The sequence below is a fragment of the Cetorhinus maximus genome, chromosome 20 (genome assembly GCF_964194155.1).
Source record: "Cetorhinus maximus chromosome 20, sCetMax3.hap1.1, whole genome shotgun sequence".
NCBI classification, from domain to species: domain Eukaryota; kingdom Metazoa; phylum Chordata; class Chondrichthyes; order Lamniformes; family Cetorhinidae; genus Cetorhinus; species Cetorhinus maximus.
This window is the reverse complement of record NC_135898.1, coordinates 70348856-70365571: the sequence shown is the minus strand read 5'-3', so window position 1 is coordinate 70365571 and position 16716 is coordinate 70348856. Positions and strand designations below refer to the sequence as shown.

Genomic DNA, 16716 nt, shown 5'->3' with positions numbered 1-16716 from the left:
TGTTCTGTGTTGCTTTTGTTACATGAGGGTATTTCTGGTGCAGAATTTTTCCCGAACCGGAGTGAAATAGTGCATCATGGTGTCGGGCGAGTGTCCCGACATTATCGCGTACTCACAAGCTTTCGGTTGGTGGGCGCTGCAAGAGGCGGCAGCGCGCCCGCTGACAATTAGGAAGCCTACAAAAGGCCCTTAAGCATGCAATTAATTTGTATTTTTCGCTGTCCGCTCAACCATTCGGTTGGCGGATGGGCGAATAGGCCAGGTGGCTTTTGCATTTTTTAACAAAAACTCATCCATGGGCAGGATGGAGTTTCCAACTAAAAAAAAAGTTAACATAATTTTTAACATGTCCCTCTTCATGCGATTGAGTCACATGTGGGGATATTCTGTATCATTTGTAAACTGATATTATTTTTCATTTTAAATTTCTTCAGCTCCCTGAGGCAGCTCTTTGCTTTCAGGGAGCCGTTAATGCATGCTCCCCTGTGCACGCGCAGGCTTCAACACTCGTGCTCTTCCTGTCCCCACCCCAGCAGCGCTGAGGGCCTTAACACACGTTTCACGTTGGCCGGCTGGCTAGCTGGTGTGAAATCATGGTCGGAGCCCGATCGTGGGCAGCGGTCCAGCTCACGGCCATTTCCGGTCCTGCCCGCCACGTCCGCCCGAGGGGAAAATCCTGCCCCTGGTGTAATATATTTCAAGCCAATTAAACAGTGCTGAGTTCTAAACTAAACAATGAAGCTTGTCTTATACCAGTCTGAAAGAGAAAAACTGGTTTAAGCTTAATTGATTTTAGTGCCAGTTCAACAAATTCATGCAGTATCCAGATGTGGATAATATGGATTGCGCCTGGTAAAATGAAAGCTACCCATGGTTGGTTGCCCATGGTGTATTTTTCCACACATGACTATTTTTTTAATGTTTTCAACAACTAGGATTCCATTGTACTTTTCTTCTGTATGTTTTGCAGGGCAAGCCTAAAGCATAGCTTCTGAGTGGTTCAAGCTGAGCCTGTTGCATCGTATAACATGATGAGATCTAAAATTCAAACTGTTTCGAGCTCATGAATTCAATGGGTTTCTGCCAACAAGAGTGAGACAGCTCATTTTGGAATGCCACTTTTGATGCAATGCTGCTTGATTTTTACTCAAACAAATTCGGCATGTTTTTAAGTTCAATTCTTCAATCATTTTACAGCGAGCAATATAGATGGGTCTTTTGAGGTGGGATTATTTAATGCAGGTTTCTCACCTCTGGGATCTGGAAAAATTAATTTGGGACAATCTCAATCGAGTGTGCATGGAGCCACAGCACAAAAGTGGACCTAATATGACATTCAGTTTTCAACCTCATTCAGGAAGTCATCTGATGTGTGGTGGAAAATGGAAAAAATGTCTTATTGATGCAGAGGGGGAAATGGGATGATAGTAAGTACTCTTCTGAGATGTGGGTTAAGCCACTATTCTGAATAGACTGCCGTTGTCTCTCCCACAAATGCTCCCAAGTCAGTCTTGCTGCTCCTGAATCCATTCAACACCATTAGCATATTCAGTTGTGAGACACTGCTTGATAAAAATATTCTAGTGCAATTCCTGAATGTTTCTACAATCATCTTCCTCTATGGGTGACAGCACAAGCAGCTGAGTGGAATTATAGAAATTTCAGTACAGAAAGAAACTGTTTCAGTTATCATGCATATGTCTCACATTGGAGCCATGTTCTACTCTATTCAAATTTTTGTGCTCTTCTCGTGGCCTATAAATTTCCCTCTTCAACTCTGTATATAAATCGCTGCAAGTGGTGTGAACGACTTGGCTTCAATGGCCACTTCTGGCAATACAGTCCATATTCTCATAATCCTCTACATGAAAACATTTCTTCCTACTTCCCCATTGATGCTTTAAAAGTCAGTGATTCACTAATAAACGATTATAATGATTCAATGAAGAGTGAATACTTTGAGCACTTCAACTAACTGTTTTTGGTCTGGTCAATACAGTTCTTAAGTGGAAAATTCTGCAGGAGTTCAATTGACCTCCTCAAGAGACAGGCGGAAAGTCTATGGAATTTCTTCCCTTGCCGCCCCTACTGACATCAGATTTCAAAACTTTATTATAACCTCCTTGAATGTTTTGGAAGCGTCATTCTTTACATAGCTGACTATCATTTTGATTGAACGTTTTTCTGATTTGGGTAACAAGAAAAGCATTGACCCAAGGCTTTATCAATCATCATGAGCAAAATTGTTAAAGGCAGTTATAAAACATCACCATCAGTTAAATGTTAGGCACTTTGTCTGACCCCTTTCTGGCAATCATAAATTCTGGAGTGCCCCTGGACAAGAGTTGAAAGACAGCATTTTGTATTACTATTGTCAGGGCTCACCTTCAGAATTAAAAAAAGTCATTTTGAGTGGCAAGAGATTGCTAAAATATAACCCCTTTTACCAAGAAGCTGTGATATAAGATCTGTACTGCATCCAGATTAAATCTTCTTTGTAAATCCAAAGTAGACATCTGCACACTTTCAAGACGGCAAAGCAAGGCAGATGAATGTCTCAGGTAAGATGGATTGTTTAGGTGAAATCAATTAAAGTGCGTCATATGTTTGAACACTGACTTTAGTGTCCGTTTTGGTGATCCATAATAAAGGATTATGGATGAAAAAGGAAGAACAAAACTAACTTTCAAAAGCTGAACAGTGATATTATTCTCAACCAACTATAAATTGCAAAGGCTAATTTGAAAAGAAAATCTAACCTTATCAACACTGCCGGAATACTAAATTATGGTCTACTCTTACAACTTGTCAGAGTGCTCCTCTAGTAAGATGGTTAATTATCAGAAAGACGTAAGACACTACGTATCAATCTAAATTAAGTTCTATCCAGTCATCTCACAATTTATCATATGAAGCACCAAAGATAGGGAAAAAAAAAAGAGTTTCTGCGTTTTGGGCACAATTAGCAATTTGGGGACAGGTTGTGCGCAAAATTATGTGATTTTGACAAGTGTTTTCCTCATGTTTCAGCTCAAAATCATTTGCATATCACCGAAGACAAATTCTACCATGAATCGGTACAATCAGGAAGATCTTAAAATCTGTAGACAGACCAAACAAGAACTACATATTGCAATGTTACATCTGAGGGCAGCACCTTTAAGTGGAGCTATTCCTTCACTGGCAGAGTTCATGTTTAGCAGACCAGCGCGTACCAATCTACTACCTAGGTGAGGTGAGAGTGACTGCCCTTGACATCAAGGCAACATTTGACCGAGTGTGGCATCAAGGAGCCCTAGCAAAACTGGAGTCAACAGGAATCAGGGGGAAAACTCTCCACTGGTTGGAGTCATACCTAGCATAATGGAAGATGGTTGTGGTTGTTGGAGGTCAATCATACCTGTTCCAGGACATCACTGCAGCAGTTCCTAGGCCCAACCATCTTCAGCTGCTTCATCAACCTTCTCATAAGGTTAGAAGTAGGGATGTTCGCTGAGGATTGCACAATGTTCAGCATAATTCGCGACTCCTCAGATGTGGAGTCCATGTGCAAATGCAGCAAGATCTGGACAATGTCCAGGCTTAGGCTGACAAGTGGCAAATAACATTTGTGTCACACAAGTGCCAGGTGATTACCTTCTCCAACAAGCGAGAATCTAACCATCGCCCCTTGAAATCCAATGGCATTAATATCGCTAAGTTCCCCACTATCAACGTCTTGGGGGTTACGATTGACCAGAAATTGAACTGGACTAACCATATAAAAACTTTGGCCACAAAAGCAGGTCAGAGGCTTGGACTCCTGTGGCGAGTAACTCACCTCCTGAATGCCCAAAGCCTATCACCACCTACGAGGTACAAGTCAGGAGTGTGATGGAATACTCTCCACTTGCCTGGATGAGTGCAGCTCCAACAACACTCAAGAAGCTTGACGCCATCCAGGGCAAAGCAGCCTGCTTGATTGGCACTCATCCACAATTATTCATTCCTTCCACCACTGACACACAGTGGCAGCAGAATGTACTATCTACAAAATGCACAGTAGGAACTCACCAAGGATCCTGTGACAGCACTTTCCAAACCCCACGACTGCTACCGTCTAGAAAGACAAGGGCAGCAGAGACATGGGAACACTACCATCTCAAAATTCCCCTTCAAGCCACTCAACACCCTGACTTGAAACTATATCACCATTCCTTCACTGTTGCTGGGTCAAAGTCATGAAACTGCCTACCTAACAGCAATGTAGATATACTTACACCACATGGACTGGAACGGTTCAAGAAGGCAGCTCACCATCACCTTCTCAAGGGCAATTAGGGATGGGCAATAAATGTTGGCCTAGCCAGCAACATCCACATCCCATGAATGAATATAAAAAAAAACTCTTACCCACTCTACTTTCTCAGAAACTAGACTGCAATTTCTAAAACTACAAGAGAACATGACCAATGTACATGATAAAAATGCAGGTACAGAATTGCCAAGTTTATAGCTGGGCCAACAAGCTTGCATCCAGGATCTCATAGAAGGTACATGGCAACCAGCCAAGGCGACAAGGATTTGTTCAGAACCAAGATCCTATAAAGTTATTACACACAAAGGCGCAAAGGTGCGGTGTAACTAAGGACAGATCAGATCCATTGCAGCTCCTCAACCACTGTACAGTCCTATTGTATGTAGGACAAGATCCCAAATGCAAACAGGAACAACATCCAAGAATGACAATTCCACAGATCACTGTAAGCAAAAAAGAAACCTCCAGGCAAGGTTACCATTACAATATCTGGGCATACCAACAGATTACTTTTACACTTATAGACTCATTGATTCATCAGTTCCATACACTTATGTAATGGTAGCTAAACATGAATATGTATTGTAAATAGTCATACTTCTTTGGAAGGTCACTCCCCTCCTAATTGCCTTCTTTCCTGTTGCTTGCCTTCCCAATTTCCCCCCTCCCAGCTCCCAATTGTTGTCCTCCCCACTGGCATTCCCTTCCCCTTTAAGCACTTAACTGTGGCTGCTGCTGTGCTGAAGGGGTCCAGAATGCAAAGTATTTTCTCCAGTGAGCTGCCTTGGAACACCCAACAGATGATTGCAGATGGTCATTCACTTTCCCTGAGGCACAGTATGGTGTGTGCTTTGTGCCTACCCACTGAGGGGCAGAGATCACGCTCTGTACCCAGCCTGCCCCAACAGACTAAGCAACCGAGCCACAATCCCAGATACCAAACAATTCCATCATATTTCATTTTTCTAAAGACCCATTCTACTCAATCTCTCCATATAGGATCACCCACTCATCTCACAAACAAATCTACTCAATCTTTGCTGTATACCATTCAACAATGTGGTGGCATATTGGATACAGTTGGGAAAGAGTGGCCTGGCAGTCCTTAACACCATTTGGAAGAAGTACTGAGCTTAACAAGGGCCTTGAATGTATACTTTGTAGGGGAACTTCAATGCCCATGACCAAGAGCGGCTCAGTAGCACCACTACTGACTGAGATGATCGAGTTCTAAAGGATATATCTGCTAGTCTGGGCCTGCAACAGGTAGGTGAGAGAACCAACAAGAGGGAAAAGCAAACTTAATCTCATCCTCACCAATCTACCTGTTCATAACACTTCTGGTAGGAGTGACTATTGCACAACTCTAATGGAGACAAAGTTCCATCTTCACAACCAAGGCATCCTCTATTGTGTTCTGTGGCACTACCACTCTGATAAATGGAATAGATTCCGAACAGGTTCAGCAGTTCGAAACTGGGCATTCATTAGGCGCTGTGTGCCATCAGAAGCAGCAGACTTGTATTCAACCATAATCTGTAACCTAATGCCACCGCATATCCCTCACTCCACCATTACTATCCAGCCAGGGGACAACCCTGGTTCAATGAAGGATGTAGGAACTCATGCCAGGAGTAACACCAGGCTTACCTAAAAATGAGTTGTCAACCTTAAGCTACAACACAGGACTACGTGCATGCTAAACAGCAGATGCAACATGTTATAGACAGACCAAGCAATCCCGCAACCAATGAATCAGAAAAAAAGTTTTGCAGTCATGTCACATCCAGTCAAGAATAGTGGTGGGCAATTGAACAACTAACCAGAGGAGAAGGCTCCACAAATATCCACATCCTTAATGACAGAGCAAGAGAGAAGGGTAGGGCAATTGTAACCATCTTCATCCAGAATTATTGTGTGGGTGATCCATCTCGGCTTCTTCCTGAGGTCCCCAGCATAACACATTCCAGTTTTCAGCCAATTCGATTCACTCCACGTGATATCAAGAAATGGTTATGGGCCCTCACAACTAAAAATTTGTCCTCCATAACTGGTCATACCCTTAGCCAAGCTGTTCTGGTACAACTACAACACTGGCATCTACTCAACAATGTGGACAATTGCCCAGATATTTCCCTTCCACAAAAATCAGGACAAATGCAGTCTGGCCAATTATGGCCCTATCAGTCTATCTCCGCCATCAGCAAAGTGATGGAAGGCATCTTCGGCAGTGTTATCAGTCTGCATTTACTCAGCAATAACCTTGGTCCCTTCATCTAAGTCACTATTATAGATTGTAAACAGCAGATGCCACATCACTGAAGCACCCAACTAGTAACAGCCTGCCAATCTGAAAATGACTCATTTATTCCTACTCAGTTTTCTTGTCCTTTAACAAGTCCTTTAACCCCTTGCTAATAGATTACCCCAATTCCCATTAGCCCTTATCTCATATAACAATCCACTGGTTCCCCTTGATCTATCCTGCTAATGACAAGTTCAAAATTCTCTAATAGATTCTCAAACATGATTTCTCATTCATAAAACCACGTTGATTCTGCCTAATTATCCTTAATAACGAATTCTAGCATTTTCCCTACAACTACAGGCTAACTGTTTCCCTGTTTTCTCTATCCTTTTTTTCTTGAATACTGGTGCTCCATTTGCTACCTTCTAATCCTCTGCGATCCTTCCAGAATTTAGGAAATTCTGGCAGATCACTACCAGCTGTGCCAACAACACCTGCTGAGATAAATCCATTGGTGCTGTTTGGAACTCAGCAATTAATTCATAATGGGATTACGCAGCTCAATGTAATACAGTCTTTGAAGTCGTCTGACCAGGTGTGTCCCCATCTGCTCCTTTCTCTTTCAAAGGATCAACAGAATTTTAATCAAAGAAGTCTAAAAAAAAATCTGAACAGGTGCCATTGTCTCAACAGATCTCTGGACTTTAAATCAATGTAAACCACAAACCATGGTATCTGGACCTATTTAAATCCGATTCCCAATACTGTTGAATGCATAAGAGAACTTCATGCAGTTGATAAAGTACTCACATGAATGTGAACACTGGCATTGTGCTGATCAATTTATTGGTCACTTACCTTTTTAAGGACAGAGCCCTATGGTCAATCACTGTATTAAATGCCATCACGTTATGACATTTGAAGTTGGCAAGGCCATTTAAACTCACCTGTCAAAAGGTTCCTGACTTCACAGCAGGCTTCCTCCAAGTTTCACAAATTGATTTACGTGGCATGATTCCCACAGCCTTTAAGAATTCACCCACCTCAACGAAAATACCAACGTCAGGGAAAATTGCATTTGCAGGTGATATTTAACTGGCAACCCCAATGTTACTTTACGTGAATGTTGGGTCATAACCTGCCACGTTTCCCACCCTGGGAAAATAGTGTCAATTGGGAATTGGCTGATATCTTTAAAATTGCAGCTCCACGCACCTCCAGTTTGGGCCATGTAACACGGGTTTGCTCAGCTTTGGGAGAGAAAAATCCAGCCCAAAATATTTCTTTAATGAATCTGCTATTTTCTTATTCCCCATTATAATTTCTCCTTCTCAGCCTCTAAGGGGCACATGTTTAACTTTTGTTATTCTTCCTCAGAACTTGGAGAAGTCTTACAAATTGTTTTTATATTTCTTGCTAGTTTACTCTCATTTTCTATTTTGTCTCTCTTTATCAGTTTTTTTGGTCATTATTTGTTAGGCCAGGATTTTCCGGCCCCATTGGTGTCGGGCATTATGGCGGGCATCATATGGCAAGAAGGCCAAAAACCGGTTTTATGCCGCCGTGAAACCAGCTTGCGATCGTCCGCTCCACCCGTCAATGGCGGGCCGCGTTTCCCGCTGCTGCATGTCGGGAACGCCATTTTAATATGTTTACATCCAATTATAAGCCCTGCCCGCCAGAATCATCCCTCACTTTGGATCATCTGGGCATGTCGGCGTGCAATCACGCCAATGTGTTTCACAACTGTACGTAAGCAACGTGCACTTGGTGAGCTGTCCTCCGCTTGGGACTTCGAGGTTTGTTTGCTTACCTTGCTTCGGGCAGCACTCCCAGTCATCAGCACTAGGCTTCGCAGGCAGCACCACATCGCTTTTAGGGGGCTCATGGGCACGCCTCTAACTGCCAGACCAGCCATAAAGCGGGGGTGGCTTTTCAACGGCCGCAGGGCTAGGGCCTGCTTGGGGGAGGGGGAGAAGAGGCCTCAGGCAAGGGAAGAGGTTGCAGCGCAACAATTATACTGGGGAAGGGGGGGTATCACAGGGTGTGCATGGGGGCACATGTTAATCTGTGCAAGTGGCCTCAAGATGGTGAGGGCTGAAGCAACAGTCTTTAGAGGAGATGAGGCCAGATGGAGATGTGAGGATGTGCATGAGACAGTGAGTGGAGATGTCCCTTGAGCTGGCAGAGTGAGATGCCAGTGAATGTGTAATGGCCTTGGGTGTGTGTGAGTTTAGAATGATAAGACGGTTGCCTTACCCTGGCAACACGGATGAGATCATTCATCCATTTTCTGCACTGGATGACCGACCTCTTGTGTGCAGCATTGGCACTGACCACCTCTGCCACCATCTCCCAGCTGGAGTGGTGAGACTGATGGGCGTCCTGCGGCCAGGGTAGGGGTAGAAGACATCGCGGTGGGCCTCCACGATGTCCAGAAGGCGCCCCAGGGATGTGACAATGAATCGGGGGTGGGGGGGCTGCACTCTTCTTGGCTTTTGGGGCCATACCTCCACCGGTGCCCTCCTGGGCTGCAAGCATTGAAAAATGTGCATGCAGCTGCAGTTTAAATATGGTGCCCTGCATGAGGAAGCGGAGAGATAACAGCGTGGCGGGCAAATCAGAGGCTGCCCGCCAGGGAGACGGCATGCTTCCTTTGGCTGCATAATTAATGAGGTGGGAATGGGATGATAGGGTGTGAAAACCCGGCATTGTGGCCGATGGGTAAAATGACTTTTTTCCCGCCCGCTTCCGCACTTTGTGAAAATGAGGGATGATTCAGCCTTCAGTTTCTAAAACTCTGCTAACCCTCAGTCATACTGCTTTTTTTTGTAACATTATAAACTTTAAAAAATCTAATGCTACCTTAACCTCTTCAGCTTTTTGGGCAGCTTATACTACATTCTCTCTGTTGGCATGCATGTCTGACTACTCTTGCTGGAAAATATATGCATACATCTGGCGAGTATGGTTGGGCTCAGCCTTGATGCCCTCCATGGTCAAATGGATACACTTACAGACTGCTGGAAATCTGCAAGCGCCCACAAAGTAGTACCTGAACATAAGCTAGCACCTTGAGAAATGGAGCAGGGAGGACTGAGGATTAACAATCTCAAGGAATCATAAATTCCAACGCTTATTAACTCACTGCATGTAATAAGATCATCTTGTGTATAATATCACTATTTTACCTCTGTAGGGCAGCAATGCAAAAACAAAATAGGTTTAAGGCAAAAATGTAAATAATGAATTAGGCCATGGAAGTCAGCAGATTAATGGATGGAAAAATCTCATGGAGCCTGCTAACCTGCCCCTGAAATCCCGATACAGGTCACGTATCCTTTATCCGTAAATCCGAAAATTGAACACATCCAAAAACTGCACTTTTTTGAACCTCATGGACCTTTAGTGTGGGAAGTCTAGTTGCTCGTCTGCACTGCTTACCTTGCGATCTTTGTGGTGAACATGTCAAAAAGAAACTTTTTGCGGGTACCCTGTATTTATTATTCAGTGATGCATCTTACTTTTCTAGACATTTTATTTACTTTAGACTATTGCGAGCCTGGGCTTAGGCTACTGTAATAGAAGTTTATACATGGTATCTGAAAACCAAAATTATCTGAAATCCAAAATGCAATCAGCCCCAAGGGTTTCGGGTAAAGGACATTTGACTTGTATGTGCTTTTGCAGGCTGTTGCTTTAGACCAGGAGCACAGATTTGAAGAATTTCTATAAAATGCTCTTGGGGCTGATAATTCTTAACACTCTGCACAACGATAACAATGTTCCTTTAATGACTATTAATATTACATTTTACACTTTTTGTATACCTCAATGTGGGGAGACAGTGGTGTAATGGTAATGTTGCTGGGCTAATAATCCAGAAACCCAAGCTAATGCTCTGGGACATGTGTTTGAATCCCCCACGGCAGCTGGGGAAATTCGAATTCAGTTACTAAATCTGGAATATAAAGCTAGTTTCAGTGATAGTGACCATGGGAATATCATTGATTGTCGCAAAAACCCATCTGGTTCACTAATGTCCTTCAGATAAGGAAATCTGCCATCCTTACCTGGTCTGGCCTACATGTGACTCTAGGCTCTTAACAGCCCTCTGAAATGAACTAGCAAGGGCAATTAGGGATGGGCAATAAATGCTGGCCTTGCCACTGATGCCCACATCCCATGATAGGCTAAAAGAAAATGTTTTGATGAACTAGGAACATAATTTAAACACTGATTACTATAAAAAGGCTCAGCAACAGCTAGAACAACCCAAAGTGATTATGCTTTTAGAGTTTTTGCTATATACCTTGGCAGAGAATCAGAGAATTGTCAAATAATATGCAGGCTCCTTTGCAACTTGAATTCAACGTAATTATATACTCTCAAAATGCAGGAGCAAGCCAGTCTGCCACACAGAAGAATTTTGAATGCACAGAGTACATTCAGATTTAGTTCCTTATTCACAGAGGAGTGCATACTCATTTTGGTTTAGTTGAAAATAAATTGTTAATATTACATGTATACAAATCACATTATTTTCCACTTTTCCTCCAAGATATCTGCGCTCATTTAACTCGGGCCTCTTGAGCATCCCCGATTTTAATTGCTCCAACATTGGTGGCTGTGCCTTCAGCTGCCTAAACTCTGGAATCCCCCGAGGGCCCCTTCGCCTTGAGGAGAAGGGGAAGCTGGAGTGAGATCGAGCTGCCCCATTCCACTCTCGCGTTGACACTGTTGGAGGCCAACTATGGCGTCAGCGATGGAGTTCAGCCTGTGCAGCAGCACAGGACCGATGTCCTGGACCAAGGTCTCCATGGTGGCTGCCATCCTACCAGTATTGACCTCGGTGCGGTGGCATGCCAGTGCTATCAACTCAGAGTGAAGGTAGACAGACTCCTCTATAGTGCTTTGCAATCTGAGGAGTGCAGTGGACATCCCTTCCTGGTATCCCTGAGCTTACATTTGCAGCTCCAGCAACTGAGGTATGACCGAGTCCTGAGGCTCCTCATCTGACTCAGGCTCAGCAGATTTCTGGCCTCCAGCGGTCCTCTGAGTGTCGGAAAACTGGGAAGTCCCCGCCTCCGCCTGCTGTGGATCAGAAAGTGCGACGTGCTCACCAGATTGTGATCCTGAGGCTACTGTAGAACTAGGTCTCACCGAGGTGTGTCTCTGCGCTGGTGGAAGGTGTGGATGAGCGCTGTGATGGGGCTTAAATGAAGGTGTCATCATATTCTTATGAGGTGTCTTCAGGGCTTGAGTCGAGTACCTGGGTCATGGACCCTCTCGATTGCTTCCCGGATGTGCCTGCAAAAGCAAGGAGAGATAATTCGTGCATGGTAGGGGACTGCGAAACAGGGGAACTGACTCACAGCACGATTGTCTGCTGGATGTCACACTGCTAGATCCTCACTTAATTGAGGGCTGCCTACCTCACCGTTTGCACAGGGGTGGTCTAGATCGTCACCGGCCAGCTGGATGACTTGCCAGGTGTAAGTCCCTTCTTCTTGAGGGTTCTGCTCTTCCCTCTGCCCAGCCAGGTGCCTCCGAAACTTGCTTCTCCTTTGTCTCTGCTCCCTGTAAGCCATGAGGCATACAGCTAGGTCAACAGGCTCCATGCCCCTGATGTATTCTGCCTACAGGGTGAAAGAGAGAGATGCATCGGTTAGCTAGTCTCCTAGGGACATCTCATGGTTATGTGGGCAGCTCCAGCTCTGTCTCAAGGCCCCTTAACGGTGCTGGAGAGTGCTGGCCACCACTTGCATGGCCAGAGTTTAGTGCCGTGCATGGCTGCCCGAAACCTCACCCATCTCCGCCCGACTCCACTTGACCGATTTGCGGCAGCTTCACCCGCTGGACTGCATGCTGTGCTCTCAGCTCAGGAGCAGGTATTCTCCTAACCCACACTGCAAGGCTGGGTGTTAGCTTGAACCATGGGGGAGATGGTCCAAAACTTAGAAGGCGAGGTAAGGGTCTGTGAGCACCTCCACCAGTGACTGCTCCATGGCCAGCTTTAGCAAGGAGATTGTACAATATGCCCAGTCGTTCAACTGTTCTGCAGCCCCCTAAAATGCTCATCAATTTGCAGTCTGTGCCCGAGGGGTACGAAGTTCAGGAGCACTTGGTGGCACTTTCTGCGTTGCTTGAGTAGGCAGATAAGCTAGAGGTTCGACTTGAAGTCACGCCAACCTGGGAGGTAAGTTCGACGTGGGTTGGGGGTGGGGATGATTCCGGCAGACAGCCAAGATGACGGGATACAAATGGATTAAAATTAAGTTCCCAACGTTGGACAGCGGGAAGGGCGGCCCGCCATTGGAGGGCGGAGCAGGTGATTGCAAACTGGTTTCACGATGGCGTAAAACTGAATTTTGGCCTTGTCGCCATATTGTCTGCTCATGCCAGCCAAGACACCCAACGCCAACAGGGGTGAAAAATTCTGGCCTTTGTATTTGATAAGCTCTTATTTTCTTTCCAGAGAACAAATATAAGCTGAAATTTTGTCAGCAAAGAATCTGGAATCAAACCTAGAGGCATTTGCTCTTCTAGCCAACTGCCATAAATCTTATTTACTTCTACACAGTTGTCAACCAATTCTACCACCACTATTGAAGAGGTTACATGGAAGATCTTAACCTGTTTTCTTCAGGTGCCAGTGGGTCAACTGTGTTATTTCCAGTATTCATGCACACACACAAATTAATCTCCTGTGGCACAGCACTTGGGAAGTCAAGACCAAATGTGATCTTCTGGTGAAGTCCAGTTAGAAAGTCCTTATTATTGGATCAGAATGCACAAGACGCAATTCGGTCTCTATTGTAAATTCATATCTTCTATCCTTACTTTCATATTTCTATTATTGCCATAATTTGTAATGAAAATGGTCTTTGTAAACTTACTTTATTTTGGACATTAAGGGAAGGATAGGGCCAGAAAATGGAGTTGAGGTCAAAGATCAACCGTATTTTTATCGAATGGCAGAGCAGCCTCAAGGAGGCCTTTTAGCTATTCTTGCTCCTAGGTTGGAATTTTAAAGTCCCTCAAGCCGGTGGGATCTTCCGGTCCTGCCGATGTGAATGGAGCTTTCAATGGCTCGCCAGCCCTGCTGTGGGGGAACCCGCCGCCAGGGGCGGGGGTGCTGGAAGATTCCAGCCCCAATTTTTACGTACTTATCATGATCCGGTAATCACCACCCGTAGTCAGTCATCAATCGCCAGTAGTGGTGCTGCAGTGTTACAGGTTGATGTTATGTCTTCTTAATTTTTGTATCTTCATTCTTCATCACACAGTCTGCAATTTCCATTTCATGTTTTGAACTTCATATTTAAACCTCATCCACATTACATTTCCATCTTCAACTATTGAGGCCCCTAATTTTCCAGAATGATCTGCATTATGCATTACTGTCTTATCCTGTAGGTCCTGTGGGTACTGCTTTCATCAATCTATTCATACAGTGAGTAGGCAGAATTCTGAGAGTTGAAAACTGAAATTGATAATTGTACAACAATGTGGCAAATTGCATTTCAGTTTCACTTCAGAACAATGTAGAAATACAATGTAATGAAAATCGGTTCATTAGAGATAATGTAGAATCGTTAATGTTCTTAAGAACCATTAGTACTGCTTCTTAATGTGTCATATTGCATTAGTAAAGCTTTAATTAATTCTATGTTTCGTTGTACAAATTAAATAGAAATTTATTGACTTAACACTCTCAGTGCCATGGATGAATCTACTTCTCCAGGTGCTATTGGGTTATGGGGGCTGTTGACAAATGCACACATTTAGGAGGACTTTTCAAGCTCTCATTCATCAATGATTGACCTGATTGCACACATGATGTGACCATGTCAACGTTGTTCCACGTCCAGCTATGAAATTGGGCAAAAACAAGAGGTGATACACACTGTTTCAAGCAATGAATGGCAGTGTTTAAACATTTTGCTTGCATGTCCTAAATGATCAGTAAAATAACAGATAAGGTAAGCGAATAGTTTTAAATACTTGTGTTTAGTCAAAATCCAGACACAGTATTGAAACAGCTCTTTTTAAAGTCAAAAATGACATTTTTCATGACTTGTAACCATGATTAACTCCTCATCCTTCTCGACCTATTTGCAGCGTCCAACACAGTTGACCGCACCATTCAATGCCTCTCCTCTGTTGTCCAGTTGGGTTGAACTGCCTTAGCTTGGTTCCAATCTTATCTATCTAATCATAGGGCAGAATTTTTCCCCTGTTGGGGGGGGGGGGAAGTTGATGGGCGGGCGCGTGCAGGCGCACTTCCAATTGGTGCCCCCGATCGGAGACGCGGCGCCATTTTACGTGGATGGGCCAATTAAGGCCCGCCCAGTGTGACGTCCGCAGGGAAACGCTATACGCTCCCTGTGTGGGCGGGGGGGAATGCCTAAAATCAAGAGTGTGCTCTTTCGCGCATGTGCACGAAAGAGCGCACTTATCTCCCTGAGGCTAAGTGCAGCCTCAGGGCGATCGGCTCTACATGTAAAGAAGATAAAAATAGAAAAATAAAATTTCCCTTACATGTCCCCTCATGTGACAGTGTCACATGAGTTGGGACATGTCAATAATTTTTACACAATCTTTATTAAAAGTTTTTAAAGCCAACATGAAACCTCATCCCGCCCGTGGATGAGGTTTCATGTTTTCTCTAGTTGCCGCCGGGGCTCCTGGCCTACCCTCCAACCTTAAGGTTGGACGGGCAGGTCCTTTAATTGCTTAATTGATCCTGTCAATGGCCTCAATTGGCCATTGACAGTTCGGCGGGCACGCAGCTGATCTTGCTGCGCTCCCGCCTTCCTAAAAATTTAAATCGGGAGTTGCCCCCGACGTCATCGCGCATTATTTTACGCGCCAGTGAGCGGGCCCCACCCCCGCTCACCAATGGTAAAATCCTGCCCATAGTCAGAAAATCATCAGCTGGCTTCTCTTCTCACTCTCAATCTGTTACCTCTGGAGTTCCCCAAGGACACATTCTTGCTCCCCTTCTCTTTCTCATCTACATGCTGCCCCTCGACAATATCCGAAAACACAACATCAGATTCCACATGTATGCTGATGACATTCAGTTCTATCTCACCATCATCTCCTTGGACCTCTCAACTGTCTTTGATTTGTCATACTGCTTTTCCAACATCCAATATTGGATGAGCGGAGATTTCCTCCAACCAAATATCTGAAAGACAGAAGCCTTTGGTTGCTGCCATAAGCTGTGCTCCCTGCCCACCATTTCCATCCCTATCTGATATTTTAAGCTAACCAAGAGCATTTCCAACCTTGGTTTGTGTTTGAGCCTGAGTTTAGTGTCCGACCACATATCCACACACCATCAAGATTGCCTACTTCCACCTCTTTAATGTTGCTCAACTCTAACCTTCCCTCAGCTCACCTGTTGCTGAACCCTCATTCTTGCCTTATATACTTTTAGACTTGACTTTCCAACGTTCTCCTGGCGGTCCTCCCATATTCCATCTGCATAAACTTGTGCTCATCTGAAGCTCTGCTACCTGCACCTTAATTTGTTCAAATCTTATTTATCTATCACCCTTGTGTTTGTTGACCTTCATTGGCTTCCTGTCCGATAGCATCTCAACTTTAAAATCTTCATCTTTGTTTTCAAATTCTTCCATGACCTCACCCCTTCCTACCTGCATAGTCTCCACCAGCTCTATGGCCTCCTGCACATCATTCATTTTAATGGCACCACCATTGGTGGCCGTGTTTTCAGCTGCCTTCGTCTTAAGCGCTGGAATTCCTTCCATAACCCTTTCTGTTTTTCTGTCGCTCTTCTTCTAAAATGCTCCTCAATCCTAATTCTTTGATCAACTCTTTCTCCTTCTATGGATTGGCGTCAAAAAGAAATTCAATTTTTTTTTTGCTATCCTCTTGTTAAGCACCATGGGATAGATGCGCTATATAAATCTAAGTTGTTGTCAAGAAAAAAACAGAGGAAGTAGGGAGAGCAAAAGTAATGTTCATTGTTCCATTTTTAGCCAGAATTATACTTTAGATGCAAACAATTGTTGTTAAAGTAACATAGTTAATCTTAATTGGTTTACAATAGCTTTAATATGATATTACTAGCATTTATTTCAGCATCATAGCCTGTGAAATGAAAACAAACACAACATCATCCTAGGGAGATAAGCAA

General features: G+C 44.1%; 1 protein-coding gene across 1 annotated transcript in view; it reads right to left on the bottom strand.

Moving 5' to 3' along the window:
• tcerg1l (transcription elongation regulator 1 like) overlaps positions 1-16327 on the bottom strand; it is a 345583-nt gene extending 329256 nt beyond the window's left edge. Inside the window, exon 1 of the mRNA XM_078565305.1 lies at positions 16111-16327. Coding sequence (XP_078421431.1) covers positions 16111-16327 — 217 coding nt within the window. The remainder of the gene's footprint in view (positions 1-16110) is intronic.
• Positions 16328-16716: the final 389 nt, after the last annotated feature.